The sequence below is a fragment of the Ambystoma mexicanum genome, chromosome 3p (genome assembly GCF_040938575.1).
Source record: "Ambystoma mexicanum isolate Mex_15411 chromosome 3p, UKY_AmexF1_1, whole genome shotgun sequence".
Lineage (NCBI taxonomy): Eukaryota > Metazoa > Chordata > Amphibia > Caudata > Ambystomatidae > Ambystoma > Ambystoma mexicanum.
The window spans coordinates 487,385,963-487,409,054 of NC_090925.1; the positions used below are offsets into that span (position 1 = coordinate 487,385,963).

The 23,092-nt window shown below is 47.7% G+C and overlaps 1 protein-coding gene across 1 annotated transcript in view; it reads left to right on the forward strand.

Moving 5' to 3' along the window:
• ATP9A (ATPase phospholipid transporting 9A (putative)) overlaps nucleotides 1-21,248 on the forward strand; it is a 1,385,006-nt gene extending 1,363,758 nt beyond the window's left edge. The window contains exon 28 of the mRNA XM_069651153.1: nucleotides 20,904-21,248. Within this exon, the coding sequence (XP_069507254.1) occupies nucleotides 20,904-21,040 (137 nt within the window). The 3' untranslated portion in view covers nucleotides 21,041-21,248. The remainder of the gene's footprint in view (nucleotides 1-20,903) is intronic.
• The last annotated feature ends 1,844 nt before the right edge of the window (nucleotides 21,249-23,092 follow it).

A 23,092-nucleotide genomic window follows, 5' to 3' on the forward strand; every position in this document is an offset into this window, starting at 1 on the left:
CCCGCAAGTGGATCTCTTCGCCACCAGTGTCAACCGAAAGTGCGAGAGATTCTGCTCAAGGGAATTTCTTCCAAGAGGAGCCTTAGGAGACGTGTTCGTGGTGGATTGGTCATTCTCACTGCTGTACGCATTTCCTCCAGTCCCTGTCATTCCTCAAGTGTTGCGGAGGTTCGGTTCCCACATGATCCTCATTGCTCCGGATTGGGCCAGGAGAGCGTGGTACCCGGACCTTCAAGAAATGTCCATCTGCCCTTAACGCCGTCTTCCCTACCAAGAGGATCTGCCCTCTCGCGTGCGGGGATGGGGGGGAACAGGTTCTCCATCCAGAGGTCAAGCACCTCAACCTTCACGCTTGGTATCTGAAAGGTTGAGGTATAAGGATTGGGACCTCCCAGATGATGTGATGGAGGTGTTGCTTTCGGCCAGGCGGCCTGCAACTAAATCCCTGTACCGTTGGCGTAAGTTCTGTGACTGGCGCAGAGATCACAATGTTGATCTTTTTCAGTGCTCCATTCCTATGGGTTTGTCTTTATTACTTTCTTTGGCCAACAGGGGCCTTCAAGTGGGGGTACCATTAAGGGTCACCTGGTGCCGCTGTCTATCTTTGAGCGCTGGTCTGAAGAATGTTCTTAATTTAAAATTCCTTTGATTTCCCAGTTTCTTAAAGGACTGACTAATGTATTCCCGCCGTCTCCTTTCCAAGTGCCGGTTTGGGTTTTGAATTTGGTTTTGAAATTTCTCATGGATGCTCCGTTTGAACCTTTGCACTCTTGTCCTTTGAGATTACTGTCCTTCAAGACTGTGTTCTTGGTTGCGGTTACTTCCGCTGGCAGAGTGAGTGAATTGCAGGCACTTTCATCTAAGCCACCCTTTACTGTGTTTCACAAGGACAGGGTTGTACTGCGAGTCCATCCTTCTTTTCTACCTAAGGTAGTAAGTGAATATCATTTGAGTCAAAAGGTGGTTCTCCAGCATGGGGTCTGGCATGGATTCACATGCTCATGAATATTCCCTGTCGTCAGGCTGGGAATCCTCAGTAAAGAAAAAATCAGTTTCAGTTTCGTTTCTGAACTGTCTTTCTACTAATAACCAATCACTGGTCTCTGGGTCTGTAAAGATGCGGGTAGGAATAGACCACTCAACACAGAGATTGGCTTGAACGTTGTTCATTTCTCTGGCTTCATAGCTTAAATAGAAAACATATGGCTTAACCGAACCTAGTATTGTCCAGTTTCCCTATTTTAAGTGACAGACCTTCACTTCCTGGACATTGCATGTGTGGGTGTTAAGCTTGCTGCTTTAATGAGTCTTTAGACCATTATCAATTATGTTGCATGCTGTTCCTTCAATGCCTGGACTAGTAGCGAAATCTTTCCCTTTCAGTACCTCAATTAGCTGAGCCTGCATAGCAGGCAAGAGTTGAAGGTAGGCGACCGTCAGATTTCCTACAAGGCCATCCTTATCTCATGATACACAGTCCCATCAAGTTCTCCTGGCACTTTGCAGACGTCAACTCCCCTCCTTCTTTTCCCCCACTCTCTCTTTCACTTGGTTTTACACTATCTCATTGTCCAAACATGCCATCAAAGTTTCCACCTTCTTTTAGGTAGACTCTCACCTGCGGGAGCATCGTCTCCCTCCGCGTCTTCCGCGCTCCCAGAATCAGCTGTCTTGCATCAGTCGCTCAGTCCATAGTCCCGGGATTGTAACTTCTGCGTCTTTGTTCTGCTGCAGGGTTGAATCCTTTGTCGGCTTCAACTTGCTTCTTTCCCCGCAAGGATGGGGCTGACGTGACGCTTTATTTACTTCCTCGCTTGCCTGTCAGACATTGGAGGCTCGCTCGTTGGCTCCTCCTCAACAATGGTGGGGGCTGTAGGAATGAGCGCCGTCGCACTCAGCTGCTCTGGCTCTTCTCCCTTCAGCACGGAGGGGCCCGCTATGCTGGACGAACTCACGGCTGCTCTTGTCAGCTTCTCCACCAGCTCCCGGCCCTCGAGACGGTTTCCCTGGACCTCTCACCTCGACACGCCACAAAACTTCTTAACTCGCTCAAAACTATGCGTTATCTCTAAAGTCTTCAAACGATGCTCAACCGGAGCGTAACTTGATTTATTCTTGGGCCAGCACTTTAGTACGCCCATTCATAGCCGATCTCTTCTTCGGGGCCGGCCCTGTCCTCTTCAACATTTTCAAAATCCTGGACAATAACAACAACAGAAGTCCAGTATTAAAAAAAGGCACCTATCAGGACAATTCTTTATATCCCATTGGCCCACCTACAAGTCCATCTGACAGAGGGCCCTCCCTTCGTGATACTTCTATCACTTCATCAGCTCACTCTCACTCATACTGTCTTGTTGATGAGACAGGAGGAGATTTATTTATTAAATTGGCTCTGAATTTCCCCATCTTCCTCTGGCTTATCACATATCCTCCCCCTTAAGCCCTTAAGTTCGGGAAGGGCATGTATTCTAGACGGGAAGTCCGCTTGGGTCATTTTGCTTCCGGGTTGATGAATGGTGATGAATGAATATGGCTGTAATGACAGGTACCATCTCAATTCTCTGGGATTCGTCTCTTTGTTCCGTGACAACCATACCAATGGGGCATGATCAGTAACTAAGGTGAACCTTCTGCCCAACAAATAGTATCTCAGGGACTCCACTGCCCACTTTACTGCCAAGCACTCCTCAATCCTAGCATACTTCATCTCGTGAGGCATCAACTTCCTGCTATTGAACAAGATAGGCCTTTCCTCCTCTCCTTTATTCTGGAAAAGCACATCCCCCGGACCTGACCCTGATGCATCCGTGTGTAGATAAAAAGGCATATTGAAGTCTGGGCAATGAAGAAGGGCCCTCTCAGAAAGGGCTGCTTTAAGGGCGATAAACGCCTCTTCCGTTCTGGGATTCCTCCATTCCCTTTTAGGTGGAGCATTAGACTTCACAAGATTTTTCGGAGGTGTTGCAATAGTCGAAAAATGTGGTATAAATCGAGAATAATACCCCACGAAACCAAGGAAGGCCCTGACTTGCCTGGTAGTGGTTGGGAACTGTAGTTGACGTATCGCCTCCACCTTTTCCTGTTGTGGTCTGATGGTTCCCTGACCAACAAAATACCCCAGGTACCTGGTATAGGAATTAGCCAAATTTGTCTTTTTGGGGTTTATGTGCGACCCAGCCTTTTCCAAGGTTTGAAACATTGCAGCCAGATGTTTTAAATGATCCTCCCAATTCTGGCTGTACATCACAATGTCTTCCAAATATGCGCCTGCATAACTTTCATGGCCTTTTATTAAGTAGTTCATCAGTCTTTGAAAAGTGGCTGGCGCACCATGCAGACCAAATGGCAGGACAGTAAATTGGAATAATCCACCAGGGGTAGCAAAAGCAGTTTTTTCCTTGTCTGCTGAAAACAGTGGAATTTGCCAATAACCTTTGTTCAAATCAATCGTTGTTAGCAATTTTGCCTTACCGAGTTTCTCCAGAAGGTGATCAATCCTAGGCATAGGATAGGCATCAAATTTAGATACCTCATTCAGCCTTCTGAAATCCATACAAAAGCGAATGCTGTCATCTGATTTCGGTACCATCACGAGAGGAGAACACCAGTCACTATGTGAGGGTTCGATCACCCCTAAGCGAAGCATCTCCTGTACCTCCTTCTCTACAGCTTGCAGTCTGGCTTCAGGAATTCTATATGGTCGCATTCATACTTTAGCCCCTTGGTTGGTCTGAATGTGGTGGCATGTCAACGTAGTCCTCCCTGGTATCAAGAGAATATCTTAGTGTATTGCTCCAGCAACCTAGAGAGGTCTGCCTGCTGCACAGGATCTAACTTTGGGTTGACGTTCAGAGCTTCTCTACCTAATTGGCCCTTCCAACGTCAGTAGATATTCTGCCGACCCCTCTTCCACGTTAATCATAGCCATAGTAACTTCCGGTTTTGTCCATTTTTTCAGTAGATTAACATAAGTCTGAAGGGGAATTTTATTCTCAGGTTGCCTAACTCTATACGTTACTGGTCCCAACACTTCTTCGATAAAATAAGGTCCTTTCCATGATGCCAGCACCTTATTTTCAGTTGTAGGGAGTAGCAAAAGGACCTGATCTCCCACTTGGAAACTACGTACTCTCGACTTCTGGTTATAATACTGTTCTTGTTTACCCAAAGCTTGTTGAAGATGTGACTGTGCCACTGATTGAAGACTTTCCACTCTTGATTTTAGTTCTGAAGCATACTCAGTTAAGGTAATTTCGGTATTCGGCTGCTCTTCCCAACTCTCCTTAAGAATGTCTAAAAGAGTTCTCACCGGTCTTCCGAACAAGAGCTCAAATGGGGCAAAACCTGTAGAAGATTGAGGGTATTCCTTAATGTCATTAATATCCACAGTAACACCCTATGCCAATTCTGTTCACCTGGCTGGAGTGTCTTCCGCAACATTTGCTTAATGGTCTGGCTGTATCTCTGAACCAGACCATCCGTTTGTGGGTGATAAACAGCAGTCCTGAGTTGGGTGATGTGTAGGGTTTCACACACCTGTTTTAAGACAGCTGACATGAAATTGGTACCTCTATCCGTAACTATCTCCTTAGGTATGCCCACTCTTGATATAAACGGAACCAAGACATCACATATTTGTTGTGCAGTTGTGGTGCGTAAGGGAAAAGCCTCTGGATATCTGGTTGCATAATCCACGATCACGAGCAAATACTTATGGCCTCTTAGTGTAGAATCCAACGGTCCTACGACATCCATTCCTATTCGTTGGAAGGGTTCCAATATCAGTGGCATGGACTGGAGAGGGGCCTTAGGTACATTTGGTCGATTCTTTTTTTGGCATTCGCCACATTGTTGACAAAAACGGGCCACTTGGCCATATACTCCGGACCAATAAAACCTGGCCAGGATCTTTTGCGTGGTCTTCTCAACACCAAGATGACCCTCCCCCACTTGAAGATGAGCGACTTCAAGTAAGGGGAGATAATACTTGCTGGGTACCAACAACTGGCGTACTGCTTCTTTACCAGGCTCCTCAATCACTCGATAATATCCATCGTCTTTAATAAAATGGGGGGTTTTGTCTTTTGGGTCAACTTCTATCGAGTCTCTGGCATATTTCAGTAAAGGATCGAGTTCTTGGGCCATGCAGAAACTATCCCCTTGATCGTCTATCTTCCAGTCCACAGCCACTGGATACATATTCTGTTCGAGCCAGGCGTGTTTTTCGAACCTCTTGACATTTGTACTCTTCCTCTCCTTAGAAGTTTGTGACAAGACCTCCTGACTATAAAACTGAGCTTCTTTCAAGCATTGACTTTCTACCTTCTGGATAAGCTGAGGAAGATCAGGTACATCAGAGCCAATTAGCAAAGGTTCAGGCAGTGCTGGCATTATTGCTGCTTTTACTTTCATTTGTTCCCCAGCCAGCTGTAGCCTGATATCTCCTACTGGATACACTTTACGTCACCATGTACACACCGGATGGGAATACTTTCACTCAATTTCTCCACCGCACCTACCAGGTCTGGGATTACAGCTGTCTGCAAGCTCCCTGAATCAAGCATCGCTCTGGTAGGACGACTCTCTACTTCAGCTTCACAGATATACGGATATGTAGGTTTGTGGGTCGGGGACACTCCACTCTGGTTGACATCCCTGATCGGCTCGAGAGATCCTACATCCATCGGTTCCGCGTTGGCTTTCCTTGGACACAATCTTGCCAGGTGGCCCCACTCCCCACACTCGAAACATTGTAGACCCCGTGCACCGAGGCTAGGAGGTCGGGTCACCTGTGATGTTCCAGCTCCTTCACTGTTAGACCGAAGTCTTGCCCAATCCCATTCTGGCTTCCTTATCATTGAATTTGGCCATCGAGAAGTAGACACTGGCCGGCTTCCCACAACCGCATGATTTTCCCCTGTCTTGGAAGCAGTGGGGTAGAGCATCAGTTTCACCTGCCCAGCTTTCTGATAGGCCAAGGCGATGTTGACTGCCTCGACCAAGGTGGGTCTATGGTGTTGTCTGACCCACCTCTGCATTGGTAGGGGCAAGGCCTCCACAAATTGTTCCAATATTACTCTCTCGGCCATTTCATGGGTAGTTGAAGAGCTGGACAACAACCACTTCTCGCCCAACTCTTTTATTCTGTAAAATAGTTGTCAAGGAGTTTTTTCTGACATAAGTTTGGCATCTCTGAACTTAATCCTATATGCTTCTTCGTCATGTCCAAGGCGCTACAGCACCACCCTCTTCATGTCCGGATAGCTGGTGTCTCCTGCTGGGTTAGCTGCCTGGTGGCGCTCTGCATCTCTCCGGTCATGAGGGGCGATGCAGCGACACCACCACTCGGCTGGCCACTGGGCATTCCTAGCGACCCTTTCAAAGTTGACAAAGAAGTGAGCGGGATCTTCGTAGCTGGAAAACTTTTTAAGGACCGAGGTTGGTACTGGTGTGTGACTCCTCATGCTTGTGGCTTCTAATAGCTGGGCCTGCTGAACTTGGAGAGCCTGTTGGAAGGCTTGTCTGTCCGCCTGTGCCTTTTGACTTCAAAGCTGTAAGGCTTGTTGTAAGAGCTGTTGGCCTTCACTCAGAGTTTTTATCAACTCCTCCATTGTGTTCCGCTGCCACCAAATGTAAAGATGCGGGTAGGAATAGACCACTCAACACAGAGATTGGCTTGAACGTTGTTTATTTCTCTGGCTTCATAGGTTAAATAGTAAACATATGGCTTAACCAAACGTAGTACTGTCCAGTTTCCCTATTTTAAGTGACAGACCTTCACTTCCTGGACATTGCATGTGTGGGTGTTAAGCTTGCTGCTTTAATGAGTCTTTAGACCATTATAAATTATCTTGCATGCTGTTCCTTCAATGCCTGGACTAGTAGGGAAATCTTTCCCTTTCAGTACCTCAATTAGCTGAGCCTGTGTGGCAGGCAAGAGTTAAGGGTAGGCGGCCGTCACATGGCCATCCTTATCTCATGATACACAGTCCCATCAAGTTCTTCTTTTTCCCCACTCTCACTTGGTTTTAAAATATCTCATTGTCCAAACATGCCATCGAAGTTCCCACCTTCTTTTAGGTAGACTCTCTCACCTGCGGGAGCATCGTCTTCCTCTGTGTCTTCCGCGGTCCCAGAATCACCTGTCTTGCATCAGCCGCTCAGTCCGTAGTTCCGGGACTGTAACTTCTGCGTCTTCGTTCTGCTGCAGGGTTGAATCCTTTGTCGGCTTCAACTCGCTTCCTTCCCCGCAAGGATGGGGCTGACGTGATGCTTTATTTACTTCTTGCCTGTCAGCCGTCGGAGGCTCGCTTGTTGGCTCCTCCTCCACAACAATGGTGGGGGCCGTGGGAATGAGCGTCGTCGCACTCAACTGCTCTGGCTCTTCTCCCTTCAGCACGGAGGGGTCCGCTATGCTGGACGAACTCGCAGCTGCTCTTGTCGGCTTCTCCGCCAGCTCCCGGCCCTCGAGACGGCTTCCCAGGACCTCTCACCTCGACACGCCACAAAGCTTCTTAACTCGCTCAAAACTATGCGTTATCTCTAAAATGTTCAAACGATGCTCAACCGGAGCGTAACTTGATTTATTCTTGGGCCAGCACTTTAGTACGCCCATTCATAGCCCATCTCTTCTTCGGGGCCGGCCCTGTCCTCTTCAACCTTTTCAAAACCCTGGACAATAACAACAACAGAAATCCAGTATTAAAAAAAGGCACCTATCAGGACAATTCTTTATACCCCATTGGCCCACCTACAAGTCCATCTGACAGAGGGCCCTCCCTTCGTGATACTTCTATGACATCATCTGCTCACTCTCACTCATAATGTCTTGTTGATGAGACAGGAGGAGATTTATTTATTAAATTGGCTCTGAATTTCCCCATCTTCCTCTGGCTTATCACAGGGTCATACTGCCCCCAGCCAATGACTGCCTTCTAACTAAGCCCCTCCTCTGGCAGCCATCTTCAGATTTTTTCTGCACGTTCAAGTGTTGGGAGTCCTCGTGCTATAGCTCTCGAGCTTTTACTGCGTTTTGTGTTTTTTTCGAAGAGTTTACTCTTATATTTCGGTCAACCGAGCCTCAAGCTCCACCGATTCTACTTCCGATCAACGGGGACCCATTTCAGAATTTTTTCTACACCCCTCAAGGGCAAATTTTCGTCGAATGTTCACTTCTTCGAGAATTCCAGAAGATCTTTGAGGCCTACCCCACATGGTCATGGCCCAGGACAAAGGAAACGCAACACCTGTTGGATCCAAGCTGTTCAGGAGCTGCTCGGGATGCGGATTACAGAATGTCTTCAAGGAAGATGAGCACTCCCGGCGCCTCTTCTGCCTTCACAACGACAAATCGCACGTGGAGAAGAACTGTGCGTTTTGTAAGAACATGTCCGAACGGACAATGAAGGATCGTCGCATTCGACTCACCAGCTGGCTGGCGGGGAAGAGCCCAGCAGCAGGTGAGAACAAGAAGAAGTCTGAGCGGTCTTCTAAGACCTTTGAGGGCGCTCCGGCGACAGAGGCCCAACAAAAGGCAAAGCACCGCGGTCACCGGGAGCGCCGATGGTTCGGGCTCCTTGGCTGCCAGGCAGGGCGCGATGTCACCGACGCCATCATCCACGAGCCAACGCTCTGGCTCGGTGAAGAGAAAGTCTGAGAACCCGGGTAAGCTTCGGGAGAAGCCCCGGTCGATCCCGACGGCGACAGCCGAGGGGGAGCGGGGCAGCGACTCTCCCCCTAAGGTGAAGGCCTCAGGCGTGCCCAAGGTCGCGAAGGCCCAGATTCACCTGGCGAAGGCCTCGATCGAAGGAGTTGTGGCGGCCCTGGCAAAGCCTGTGGAGGCTACCCCAGTGGAGACGACTGCCGGATCTAGAGTTTCCTTGCCACCCCGGAGGGAATCATCTTTTCAGCCTATCGATAAGACTCCTGTGAAACCCCGGGAGTAGAAAGAGGGGGGGCTGTAGCCATAACTGACACAGCTACCACCTCCGAAGATGAGCTGGCTGGCGTCGTAAAGATCCTGGACAAGAGGTTTGAGGAAGTCCGGTCCTACAGGAGGGATCTACAGGAGTGATCCCGATGAGGCGGACGTAGAGAGCAACGGTGGAGCCGACAAGGAGCCGTGGGCCATGGAGGATACGGAGGACCCCACTCCCCAGCTGTCGCTCCCGTCGCAACCGATGACCATGCCACAGGACAACTCAGGAGCAATCTTGATGGATAGCCAGCCCCTGTGTACAGAGATAAGGACAAGGTTGCCCTTACCCCCAGCGGACAATCCCGCGGCACCTGGATTGTCGGGAAGCCCACTGAACAAGCAGAGGTGAATCCATCCTCTCCCTCCTTTCCAGCCTTTGCCTCCTTCCCCTCCACTGAGGGATGGGACGGGAACAGAGACGGCGACTATGGGGCCGGATTACGACGGTGGTGACGACGGGACGGATCTCCCATCACCCCCTGCCCGGGACTCCCCTCCTGATGAAATTGGCTCCTTTCACACCATGATCGCCAGGGCATCAGAGCTTTTCCAGCTTTGTCCTGAGGAGCAGAAGGAGGGTTTCCTCTACCAACAACAGGAGGCCAAGGGGAAGACCGTCCTCTCAGTACTGTTACCGGACGACCTCTGGGAAGGACTGTCGCTGTTCAAGAACCCATCAACAGCTCCTGCGAAGAGGGACCGGTATGAGAAGTACCGGGTCCCAGATTCCGCCCCGATGTGCCTTAGAGCTCAGCCGACCCCGGATTCAGTGGTCTCTGCAGCGGCCAAAAAGAAATCGGCTGGGGCGCCAGGATCAACTTCCACTTCCCCACCGGATGTCAAGGGGAAGAGGCTGGATGCCATGGGACGACAAGTCGATCATACAGTGAACACCTTCCAACTGGTCATAGATCTGGGATTCTCAATCAACTTCGCGAAATCCCACATGGTACTGTCGCAAGACGCCTTGTTCCTGGGAGCCAGACTCGACACAGTGGTGCGATTGACTTCGCTGTCGCAGGAAAGGATGAAGGCCATCCTGGGTAAGGTACAACGGCTGTTGACCATGGACATGGCCAGGGTGAGGTCCATCAGGTCCCTACTCGGCATGATGTCATTGTGCATCTACCTCATGTGCCTATGCTAGTTGCGGATGTGACCACTGCAGGAGTTCCTCGACGCCCATTGGATGCAAGCAGCGGGCAGTTTCGAAGACAAGATCTCCCTCAACGAGACGTTCCGCCAAGCAATCCGGTGGTGGGGCAACCATGCGCATCTAGCGGCGGGTATGGACTTCCAGACCCCGACACATCAGGAGACGGTGATGACAGATGCCTCCCTGGAAGGATGGGGAGCGCACACCGGAGATCTCCACGCAAGAGGCCTTTGGCTCCCTGAGGAGAGGTCACTACACATCAATGTCATGGAGCTTCAAACCGTGTTCTGGGCCCTCAGGTCGTTAATCCCGTCCCTCAAGGGCCAGGTGGTGAGGGTCTTCGCCGACAACACCACCACGATGTTCTACATCCAGAAGTAAGGGGTACCAGATCCCCAGCCCTATCCAAGGAAGCGCAGGATCTGTGGCACTGGGCAGTTGCCCACGGGATGTTCCTGGTACCCTTCCACCTGGCAGGAGTAAAGAACACCATCCCCGACTCGCTCAGCAGAGAGCTGCGCTCGTGCCACGAGTGGGAACTCCGGCAGGATCAAGTGGATCTGCTATTGCGGCGATGGGGCAATCCCCAGATAGATTTGTTCATGACGGCGACGAACACCAAGTGCCAGAGGTTCGCCAGCAGGTTTCCCCAGCCGGGGAGCATGGGCGATGCATTCTCCTTCCCCTGGGACGGCCTGTTCCTGTATGCGTTCCCACTGTTTCCGTTGCTTCTGCGACTCATCAGTCAACTCAGACGGTCCCGGTGCAGGATGATCCTTGTCGCACCGGTGTGGCCGAGGCAGATATGGTTCCCAGACCTTCTGGACTTGTCAGTGTCCCCCCCAGTCAAACTGCCGACTGATGCGGATCTTCTCACCAGGGAAGGAGGCCATCCTACATCACGACCCGGGATCGCTGAACCTGCAGGCCTGGCTCCTGCACACTAGAGTTCGGAGGCTACGAGATCCCGGCGGACTGCAAGGAGGTCCTTGAAAAGGCCAGGGCACCTCGACTCTTAAGTGCTACAGGCATAAATGGAAGAGGTTCTCTGTCCGGACTGTCCGGTGCCGTGCTCAGAAGATCAGCCCTGTACGGATTATGGCCCCTCAAGTGCTGCCATACTTGCTATCGCTGGCTAAGGCAGGGCTGGCACATGCCTCCATCAAGATCCATCTGGCGGCTATCTCCTGCTAAACCAGAACTCCGGGCGGTCGTCGCTGTGGTCTCACCGCCTAGTGAAGGAGTTCATGAAAGGACTGTTGCGCTCGTTTCCGCCGGTGAAGGCCCTGGACCCGGCGTGGAAGCTCAACGTGGTGCTGACCAGACTCATGCGCCCTCCATTCGAGCCTCTGCATTCGGCACCTTTGAAATTCCTATCGTGGAAAACAGCATTTCTTGTGGCCATCACCTCCGCACGACGAGTGGGAGAGATCCAGGCCCTCTCCTGTAAACCTCCATACCTGACATTCCACGAGACGAGAGTAGTGCTGAGGATGCACCCTCCTTCATGCCCAAGGTGCCGTCGGACTTCCATCTGAACGAATTCTTGGTGTTACCTATTTTCTTCCTGTTGCCTTTTGTCGCCGGCTGAGAGGACTTTGCACTCGCTGGATGTGGCTAGAGCGCTAAAGTTCTACATGGACCGCAAGAAGAGTTTTCGGAAGACATCACAGCTGTTTGTGAATTTTGGACCTGTGAACCAGGGGAAGGCCCTCTCGAAGGCTTCCATTTCCAGATGGCTCTCCAGCTGCACCATGCACTGTCACCGGTTGGCAAACCGACCATTGCCCGGCCGTCCGAGAGCCAATCTGACCAGAGCAATCGCTGCTACTACAGAGTTCCTGTCTGGTGTGCCCCTGCTGGACATATGCAGGGCTGCTATGTGGAGGTCGACACACACCTTCACGAGATTCTACTGCGCGGGATTCCAGGGAGGAGTACAGAGTCGGGCAGGCAGTGATGCGCAACCTGTTCGCTTGAAGGTGAGCCTGGTGAGGATTTAAGAGATGCTTAATGTTGAGTTGTTGAAATGCTTAATGTTGAGCCTTGCCACCACCCGTGGTTGTGCATGTGTGTATTGCGATGTATTATTGTATTCATGAGCATGTGAATCCATGCCAGACCCCATGCTGGAGAAGGAACAAGTTACTTACCTGTAACTGTTTTTCTCCAGCATGGGTCTGGCATGGATTCACATGCGAACCCTCCCTCCAACCCCTCTGTGGCTCTTCTCTTGGTCCTACTGCCACTTTACGTGCTACCAAATCTGAAGATGGCTGCCAGAGGAGGGGCTTAGGTAGAGGGCAGTCATTGGCTGGGGGCAGTGTAAAGACTGAAGGGGGGTCTGTACTTCTGCTCTCTATATGGTAGAGGAGAGGCACAGAGGACCCCAGTCAAGATTCTCTATTATGGTAGCAATGGACAAGCAATCAAGGCCTAGCTTCTCAGGAGGTGATGCAGGCTGGTTCTTAAGTACAGTGTAGTCCCCAAACCCCACAAAGGAATGTCCACACACTATATTAGTTAAAAAACAGTCTTTATATAATTAATATTCAAGGTTATGTACACTATCACAATAACTCACTTTGTGCTCAGAAAATCAACAATGGTAAATATATACAGATCTAAAGTGGTACCACAATTATTATCAGATCTCATTAAAGTGCATCAACTATACTCTGGTCAAATGTCACACAGATTGCTTAATAAAGGCAAACAACAATAGACATAGGAAGAAAGCAGTTGGTTAGAACAATTGGCAGAATACTAGCCCCTACCACTAGACACAGTTCGGTGTGGAGACCCCCCCCCCCCCACCTGGGCAACCTGTAATGTAAAGATATATCACAAGCCCATTCCATATATTGTTCTATAAGTCTTATTTCCTTCTGTAATGTTTTTACCCCCCAAATGTACCTGGTAGAGCAGAGTTCTTCGAAGAGGCGTTGATGGATCCTTCTTGAGTGACTCCCTTTAAAGCAGGAGCCACGGATCTTCGAGAGGCGTCGAAGAAGGTGAACTTGGCGTCAATGAAAAGTTCAAGGGTTCCGAGACCACGGCGTCGATCCAGGCGGTGCTCGTCGGCAACATGTGCGGGGCACCTCAGCGATTGATAGTTCAGGACCACAAAGAGTTTCTGAAGAACTGTGGCCCGACAAGGCCATCGAGTCGTCAGTCTTTGTGGTCTTCGGTTGGCGGGAAACCCACCAGCGGATTCTCCTTGACGCATCTGGTCCTCGACTTTCTCCGGTGGGATAAAGCGGCCGACGGTGCGGACAAGTAAGTCCTTTGATTCAACAGTCTTAGGCAAAGGAGCGGGCGGCTCCAATCATCGGCGGCACAGTGTCAAGCAGTCCCCTCTTCTGAGCAACACGGCTTTGACGGGCATCCAGCAGTTATGGCGATACTCCGAACGCTGGTCGACGGCAATGGACTTCGACGGCGACAATGTCCGGGTGTTTCACTTCGTTCTCCTCAGCGGTCCCCGTCTCCAGTCGGCAGCCTTTTGAGGGTCTGACTTCCAGGGAGCTTTGGCAAAGGTTGGCAGTGCTTGATGGTCCCTCGGAGCATGGGAAGAGGGCGCCTAACGAGGTCCTCTCTCAGATCAGTCCTCGACAAACTCAACAGCTTTCGGATCGGGTCGAAGCAAATGCAGCAGCAGTTCTTCTTCCAGCCGGGCGTCGAGGATAAGCAGTTCCAGTTACTCTTGAAGTGTTGACTCAGCTTCTGAACAATTTCCAGTGGTGAAAGGTCCCCAGATATACTATTCTGTCACTCACCCACACTGCTGGGTCACACTCAGCAGCCAATCATACAGAACGACATTCATGCAGTCAGTCAGCCAATCAGGCATACAGTGCATGCAGGCCATACTCCTCCCTCTCAGACACTCACAACAAGGAATGTGGATTGGGACAAGTACCCAGTATTTCAACACTACACACTGCATTCATGTTAGTTTTGGGCAGGGCTGTCTCAGTCTTTGTCTCTCATACCAGAAACCAGACATCCACAACAAGGAGTGCATATTGGTCACACACTCCATTCACCCAGGTCCCACACACAGAGTGTACCCACAACATAGAGTCACTGGGAAGGCTCAAGCCAGTCTGGCCAGGACTTCACAACACCACCATATATGGAACTTCCACCCAACATCCAGTCGGGGGGAAGGGACAGAGTCAGGGCTTCCCAGGACTTTGGGAAAACAAGGTAACATGCAATAGAAATCAAGAGGCCACAGGGGCCATCTGGTTTCCTATCAGGAATCAACTGATTCCAATGTCAGGGCCTGGGTATCCCAAAATGGAGGATACTCAGAACACCTGTCAAACTCAGCATGGAGCTGCCACCAGCTCATACCCTGCTCTGTGGGCCACACATAGGTGCCCAAAAACATACACTAGGGGCACAGGGTTGCACCCCCACCCGTGGGTGCCATAAGGGTATCCCATGGGTCTGTACACCAAACCAAAAACAGGAAGAGCTGCACTGCCAGGAGTCCCACATGGATTCCTCGGCAGAAAGAAATACAGACCACAAATGAAAACGGACTACAGGACAAGGACAGGGAAGCCCTGTCGCTCCAATGCATTTCCAGCATCACAGGCAGTATGACCCAGAGACCAGTGATTGGTTATTAGTAGAAAGACAGTTCAGAAACTAAACTGATTTTTTTCTTTACTGAGGATTCCCTCGACAGGGAATATTCATGAGCATGTGAATCCATGCCAGACCCATGCTGGAGAACAACAGTTACAGGTAAGTAACTTGTTCCTTCTTCCATCTTTCTACCCTCCTCCTCATCCTGGTAAGGAAGAGGAGCGACTCCATCAAAGTGGACGATCAACTCTTTGTAGGATATGCTGGACACCGATTGGGCCAGACTGTTACCAAACAGACCTTGTCTTGGAAAAAAATTAAACTGAGGCTACGGACGCCGTGCATCCCGGAGGCCTTCGAGGGATATTGACCAGACGCCATCGACGCAGGACACCCTCTGCCGAAAAAGATTTCCAAGTGCACAGCTGTGGACATTACATGTCAAAGATGTGAAATACGTTCAAGGAACATCCAGTCGAAAGAACGTTACCAGTTGGTAAGTAACTTGTTCTTCTTTTGTTTGCCTTCCCAGAGTCCCTGGTATACTATTCTGCCAGGTACTGGGATCATGAAGAGGGGTTTTCATCTTCACATGCGTGCGAGTCCCAGACTCGCTTTCTCAGGTTTCTTCTTCTCCGCTTCAATCTCAAGGGTACTGATTCTTTTCCCTTTCTTATGCTTGTGCTCAGTCATCCAGGTATACTACCCTGTCGGGTACTGTGTGACTAACGTCCACACAATCTGCTTTCTCTCAAATCTTCAGACTATTGCGTTTAGCCTTTTCTCTTTGGGTCCAAGTCCCATACTCGCCTGCATTCTGTGATTCTGCTTCTCGATAGGCTTGGTGCACTAACCTGCCAAGCGCTACCGTTCACAATCAAATGTTGACCATGTTTCGTTATCAGGGTCCCAAACTGTCTCCTTTCTCTCTGCCACTACATCTTCTGGAGCCCGGATCCTTTCTGCCCACTTGCATGCCTTGTTCTTGGGTCGGCAAGATTTTCTGCTCCCTTCCAGCTCCACTCTGCACTTGTGGAACTCGCAGGGCTCTGCTGCATGTCCCTGGATCAGCAGCAGCTACGCTAGACCTTCGTTCTACCAGGCAGCGTCCCCACTTCCCAGGAGTCGGGAGCACCTTCGAGTTCGCTACCAGTCTACCTTCTCTCTGCGTGGCTTCCAACCTGCTCCGGATATCTTAGTGCTCCGTTCAGTATCCCACTCTTCCTCCTGCTTGCTGACAGCATGGCAACAGCCCATCGGGTTCCTCCGAGGAAGACTTCTCTCCTTCTCACGTCCTTCTTCCATCTTTATACTTTTTTGCAATCTTAATTGTCTGAAATGACTGGGCCACGCTCTTTGGACTTGCACAGTGCTAACCACTACTATGTGGCTGTTCTTTGTCCCAGTAGCCGAGGTTCGATCTTCACTTGAGAACTTCCTACTCTCCCTCGTCTCAGTGTATGGTACTGGATTACGTTTATCTATGCTGCAATAGCACATAATGAACGTAGGGATGGGGTATGAGGATATGGGAGTCTCTAAAGGGGTATTTGCATACCGCGTTCTCCCCATGATGTTGTCCCCCATCACATGATTGATTTCCCCTCCCATGGTGCACTGCCCCCAGGGGGATTATTGAACTGTGGTCACACACCGCTCTGGCCACATGAGAAGGTTTCTCCCCCATGGGAGAAGGGACGACATCCAAGGACTCATCACAAGGGCCAGCCAAAACATGGATCAGAGTTAAAGGTGCCAATCACTGCCTTTATCAAGATACTTGCATCCTGTGTCACAGTATCAAAAAAGGCAGAAATAGAGCAGTGGTGAATGGCATTCCAGAGAGTTGGTGATCTGGCAACAAGAGTAGCAAGAGGAGAGAACCACAGAAGAGTGGTTAGAGTGAAAGGTGCAAGAAGCCTGCTAGGCTCTATGACCCAGAAGGTGGTAGGAGCCAGAGATAACCGAAAGGGAACCGTTTGATTAGCTTGCTGGGGCCTGTAGCCCAGACCCTAGTGGGAGTGCTGCTAGACTCTGACCCAGAAGATGGCAGGAGCCAGAGCCAACTGAAAAGGAACTGTTTGATTAGCTTTCTGGGGCTTATAGCCCAGACCCTAGTGGGAGTGCTGAAGTCCACCAGAGTTGGAGAGAAAGAGAGTGTGAAGCATTGCTACCCTTCAAATGCCAGAGTATGCTGATAGGGATCTTGAAAAGCTGGATTTGAGCCTGATGTGGACTCACGCCCATGAAGCCAATTCTTCATCGGGAGGAAAACAATAACTGTAGCTTGAAAGTGTGCAAGTGGACTGGGTAGACAATTCCTGCCCTCTTCCCCACTGGAGGTGCCTCCAGCACAAAATTGTGGAAACACTCATTCCTATCCTGATAGTGTGTTGGAACTACAAATACAGAATCCAGGGCAGAATAGTTTAGATATTGAAGCATACTGGGGCATCTTGAATAGCCTAAGACTGTGAGTTTACTGAAGGATGTTTTCTGGATGTGCCAAACATGATATCCTAGGCTAGATATTGGACATTGCATTCCAAACATTAAGTCAGCTTAGATGTGACCCTTGCACTGCCTTCATTTGTTCCTTGGTCCTGACACGGATGAAATCTACTTTTTCCTTTTACATTCTATCTGGTATACCCCAAGGACCTGTCAATTTTTCTCACCATGACCCTGTTCCTCGGTCGATAAGGGGCTCAGGAGAAGCATCCCACAGGACACAGTGTAGGACTTTGAACTTTTGAAGCTGAGCGAGAGAGACATGCCCACTTGTCCCATCAGTTACAGGAACCAGCATTTTGACAGCATGCATGAAAAACCTGCTTCTCCTTATTGTATAAATCCATCGAAAAGATGAAGAACACATAATAAATTGAGGATTCTGCCACAAAAGCTTCCAAGTCTCTCCGGCACCTCGACATAGATCTTTCCAGCAAGGAACATCGTTCTCTAATTACCAAACAGTAAGACTTTGTTTGAAAGAAATGTATCAAACGTGCCAGCTTTACCTTTTTTGTTTTACAACATGTAACGACAACTTTGTAGATATGCTTTTATATTGACTTGGAGTTATGTAAGACTTTCGGGAAGAAACAAAACCTAATCATTCAGAAGTCAAACACTTGAGCCTTGATAAAGCATGGAAGCACGAAACAGTTGCTGCTTTATTTGTATTTAAACAGTCATGTACATTTCCACACAAATCTGATCAAAATCATTTTCATTCTGAGAAACATATGTGAACCTAACCCATTTAAGAATTGGTGGGAAAGTTTATTCCAAACAAAATGTTTTTCCTACTATTATAGATGTTCACCGATTGACAAATCAACTGTTTATCTGTGTATATGGCCCTACTCATGCCATTAAAATCCTAAGAAATGGCTGCATGATGCAGCCTGAACATTCATTGGTATTTTTGATCTCAGTTACTTTAGAATGCCAAGTAGGGTATCTTTGCTTTACTGTACTCCTCCCGGTATCTTCTATACTATAACCTTCGTTCAACTGGGAAAAGAATCGATGATGATCCTTCTGATATGTGCGGAGCGATAAGTACCGCCTCTCTGATAAAAAAAAAAACACCCAAGTAGTTCCAGTACATTTGGGCTCCCTTCCTGAGTAAATTCGTTGCACAAAGAAGGAAGAATAGAAGCATGGCTTTTTAAAATTGCAAGCCCGCCACAGAGAAGAATGATAAGGTGTATTCCTTCATGGAAGTGTCTGCCTTGCTATCCAGATGCACAGGCATGACTTGTGCCATGCTATACATCAAAGGTGCATAGCAGGCACTGCTCTGCCATTAGAAACCAACATTTAGAATTGTTAACCACCTTTTGCTGAAGCCCAACGTCGTACCGTCAAGTGCCCTTTGCATCTTGAATATAGAATTACAGGGTAGAAAATGATGATTTACCCAAAAGTGGCCATTTATACACATTGCCCCACAAACCCAGCTCATCACCCCTGTCTGTGGAGGCATTTTGGGTTCCACTATTAAGTTTTAACGTTTTGGAAATGTAGTGTATATGGCGCAAGGAGTTCCACATTTTTGCATCCCTGGGGTTGTAACTTATGATTTTAAAGGCTACTCTTGCAGCTGACAATCACATATCCTTTTATACCTGCTCTTACCACGATACCAATTTTGCAAACACCTTCAAAATTAAAGTGTCAACAATGTAGCAGACCACTAGGTTCCACATTGACTTCGCTCAAGTGCTGCATGCAAATAGCATTATCGGGGTAAAGGGTCATAATTTGTGGATCAGCTTTTGCATATCAATAATCGGGGACCCCAATGTGTATGTTGCTTTGTCCTTCAATAAGGTACATTTGATGGAGTCCTGCATTCAGCAGCAGGCCTCAGACTTTTCATTGTATTGAAATGCCAGTACCATGTGCCTTAAATCTGTATGGGTTTCAAAGTTGCTAGCGTGTTTGCCTGCCACCGGAAGGACTGGCCGGGCGAGTCATCCCACGGAGGTTGACTGTCGCCAACCGTTGCCACAGAAGACATACTGCCTACCCTTACACATGAAAAGGATGGGGGCCTTGTAAGTGGCTGCAGAGCTTTGCCATTGTTTTAAGAAGTCGAACGAAGGGGCTTTTTCCTAGCAGCTGGCAAGGCAATGCAATATATGCTTTGCAATGAACATGACGATTTAAAGCCTAGCCCGAGATTATTTAATGTGAAACAGTATGGGAGTCATCTGAAATGCCCTGGTAAATTGACTGGACCAGAATTGATTGGTGGAGACATGCTCTGCGCCCATACATTACATACCATGCAGTTTTCATGCATTTGCAGTGAGGACCTGCGGGATGAAGCATACAGCCTGATTTTGGTGCCTCAGTGATGCAAATCTGCCTGTGTCTCACGCGCATTGAATGTTCATGCAGACAAGGATCCTGGCTCTTTGCAACAAGAAAAACCAAGCGCAATCTATTATTCATGCCTTTCTCAACATACCAAAGTGAACAATTGGAGAGCACAATAATAACACAAATGATTACAATGCATAAGTGAAGAAATGTAGGAAGTAAACAGTGATTAAAACAAGACTCAAAGAAGAATATCGTTCATGAAAGGAAATATAATCGGGACCTACCAATTTGCGATCTCCTAGCACATCACGGAAGAATGGAGACGCACACCTCGCTACATCCTTCCACAGTGATAGTTGGAGGCATACATCATGTGTTCCCTTAAGCAAGTGGCTGACTCCTTTTGTGCTATTTCTTTACCCGTAACAGGGTTTTCAATGGTCACTTTTAATAAGATCACAAGAGGATCATTTAAGGCAAGGGATGTATTTGCTTTTTAGGAGTTCCTTGATTGTTTTAACATCAGCCCGTATCAGCCCATTGGAAATATAACTCATACTTTTGTATGCAATATTTATTTTATGATGAATATATGACTGCAGAATGCGCCAGATTTTAATCTTGATCCATTCCATATTTTAGTGGAAGAGGCCATATCCGGTTAATTGGCTCCGTTTTTTATTAAGGTTTTTTTGGGGTGAGAAGATGATGTGCAAGTGTCTTAATCAGCTTCAAATTATGGTTTAGATATATATATTTTTTTTTAATCTATCCACGCAAAAGTGATTTAATAAGAATAGAATCAGGGCCCTCCTTCTCAACCTCTTCCTGGCACCGCATTTTTTCCCACCACAACAGAACTGCAAATACCAGGCCCTAGACAAAAAAAAATGGAAGACCGCAAATCTACAACAATTTGCTCATAACTTTGCATGTTCGTTCCACCTGCCATGCATGTACAAGGCAGGTGGCATCAATAATTTTTTTAGTTAGGGGTGTAAAGAATCATAGAAAGTCATGGATTCCCATGCTTTTAGTACACCCCCATGTCAGCGGGCATGAAATGTTTTTGTGGGACATTAGAGGCAATTACCGGATTATGAAAATGAGCCCTTATATTTACATGTCAACCACAGCATATACATCCAAACTGTAATAAACTCAATTGTTGCATGATTTTAAAGTTAATTCATAAACGCAGCTGATAAACTGTTAAACAAACTAAAAAATTATTTCTCCAATATATTTGCTCATTGTCCATTCTGCATCCAAACGTGAAACATACAAGCCAGATTTTGTAATCATATTGTGCTTTTTTTATTGTAGATGTTTACTTTATCGCAACCTTGTCATTCCTGTGGAAGGTCTCGGTCATCACTCTGGTCAGCTGTCTTCCGCTCTACGTCTTGAAATACCTGCGGAGAAGGTTCTCACCACCGAGCTACTCTAAGCTCACTTCGTAAGCTGGCAGAGTTCCAACTGGCCAGCCTGAACTTTGCACATTTCCATGGGATAACAAAATAATGTAATCAATATTCTAACAGTTCTTTATGACAGTTGTGTTATGCAGTAATCAATAACATCAGGTTTAAAATATTACGCTGGGAACTCCAGTACAGGGAATTCAAAAAAGTGAACAAACCGAATATAAAGGGAATTGCCACCTTGGAACCACTGCTTTTTCTTTCTTCTTTTTGATGAGATTCACCTATTGGGTCTAAGAGCCTGTGGGCATTTTTGGTACGTGTTGGAGATTTCTTTCAATATCACGCACTCAAGAGTTTTCCTGTTGGAACTCTATTTTTTTTTCTTCTTCTTCACTTAACAGGACACAGTCTTCGCATCCCAAAGAAACATGTATTTTTTTCTGTTTTATTAGGATGATAAAGAGGGATCGTTGATTATGCTACATTCATCCTTTGCAGTAACTGTATTGATTTGTGTTTCTAAGGACATTTACTTTTGCTTTGTATTCTGCCATTGTCCCACATTGAGCCGTAGAAATTGCTCTGACGGTTTCCACTGTTGTCCTTTGCATGTGATATCTCCGTCCTCCTCAAGATTGGCACGATCATTGTTCCCCCCCAAACCCCTATTGGACGTAAGATCTAAACAAAAAGATCTACAAGACAGAATATTGCCACAAAGTGATCTATAAGACAAAAGATTTTAAATTAAAAAAATAACGGGTGAGCGCAGGAAGTGGGATGCCCAGACCACTTCACAACAAAATATACATTATGGAGACATGCTCAAATACTGTTCTAGAAGTAACAGATTCCTGTGTTTTCATTATTTGATATTTTTCTTATGGTTTGTCCTTTTGATGTTTTTTGATATTTTGGCTTTAGAGTTTGTCATAGATTGTCAAGCTAGCATGAGTAAAAGGAACAAAGTCTCAGCATGTTAATAATTTTGAAAGGAGTTGTTGCTAAAAATGAGGTGCCCAATTACCTGTTTAGCTGAATAGCTAAGTCCTATTTTGGAGAATGAACTCAGTTATTTAGCCTTGATTTCAATACAAAGATCTTTCTCTGTCTCAGAAATGTTCCCTCGAATCTTGGGATTGACTGGAGTTAGAGTTGCCATTTGGGTTTTTCTATCGCAACTTAAAGCAACACATTGCAAACTGGTCAGATAAGTATCTAACTTGAGAGTTAGGCACTTGAGAGTATATGAGCACCCCAAAGACAAAATGAGAAACTGTGCTCTTGTTCCCTAATTTAGATTTTCATCTATGCGGGGACAGTGACAAAGAATGAATTGCACCAGCCAGTATGTTCTTGGTTGCAAAAAAGCCAAACATTGAGCAAAGCTCTTTCATAGGAAGCTTAGAGTTGAGCTGCCCCACAATGTGCGGACGGTGTGATAAGAGGCATGTCTCCTTCCTTAGACGACCTGGCAGACAGCACTCTAATTCTCTGCGCGATTGATTGGCAAGGTCATAGAGCCATCACTTAGGACAGTCGTATCAAAAACAGGTTTCCTGTCAGGATGCATTCATGAAGACAAGAGTGACGCGCAAGCAAGCACAGCACTTTGTACAATAATTTTGCGATGAAGCAGCGTTTTGCTGCGGGTGGGAGAGCTCACCGGCCAAAAATAAACATTGAAGGAAATAGATTGTTTACAAAGAAAATGGTAGTGGAAAAGCCACTTTCCATACAGAAGTTTGAGAATGAATCATAAGTTTCAAACCTAATCATATAATCACTGTAACCTAATAAAATGAACACTCATATCTCACATCAAGAACCGTATCAAACAGTGTCTGTAGCTCACCCCTTATGCCTTTCACAGTACAATACAGGACATGTACAGCTGTACAGTGTTAGCCTCCCCACATGCTTTCTGCAATCACAACCCTGTACTAAATTGAACCAAAATGGCTTCTGTAGCCTCCATCTTGCCCAAGTTCCAAAGGCTGTGCCAGAACAAGCCTTAGAACTGGTGCCTGCGTGGACTGCCTTGCAGTAGGCACAGAATGCGGTGCTGGGATATGGAGTTTTAGTGTA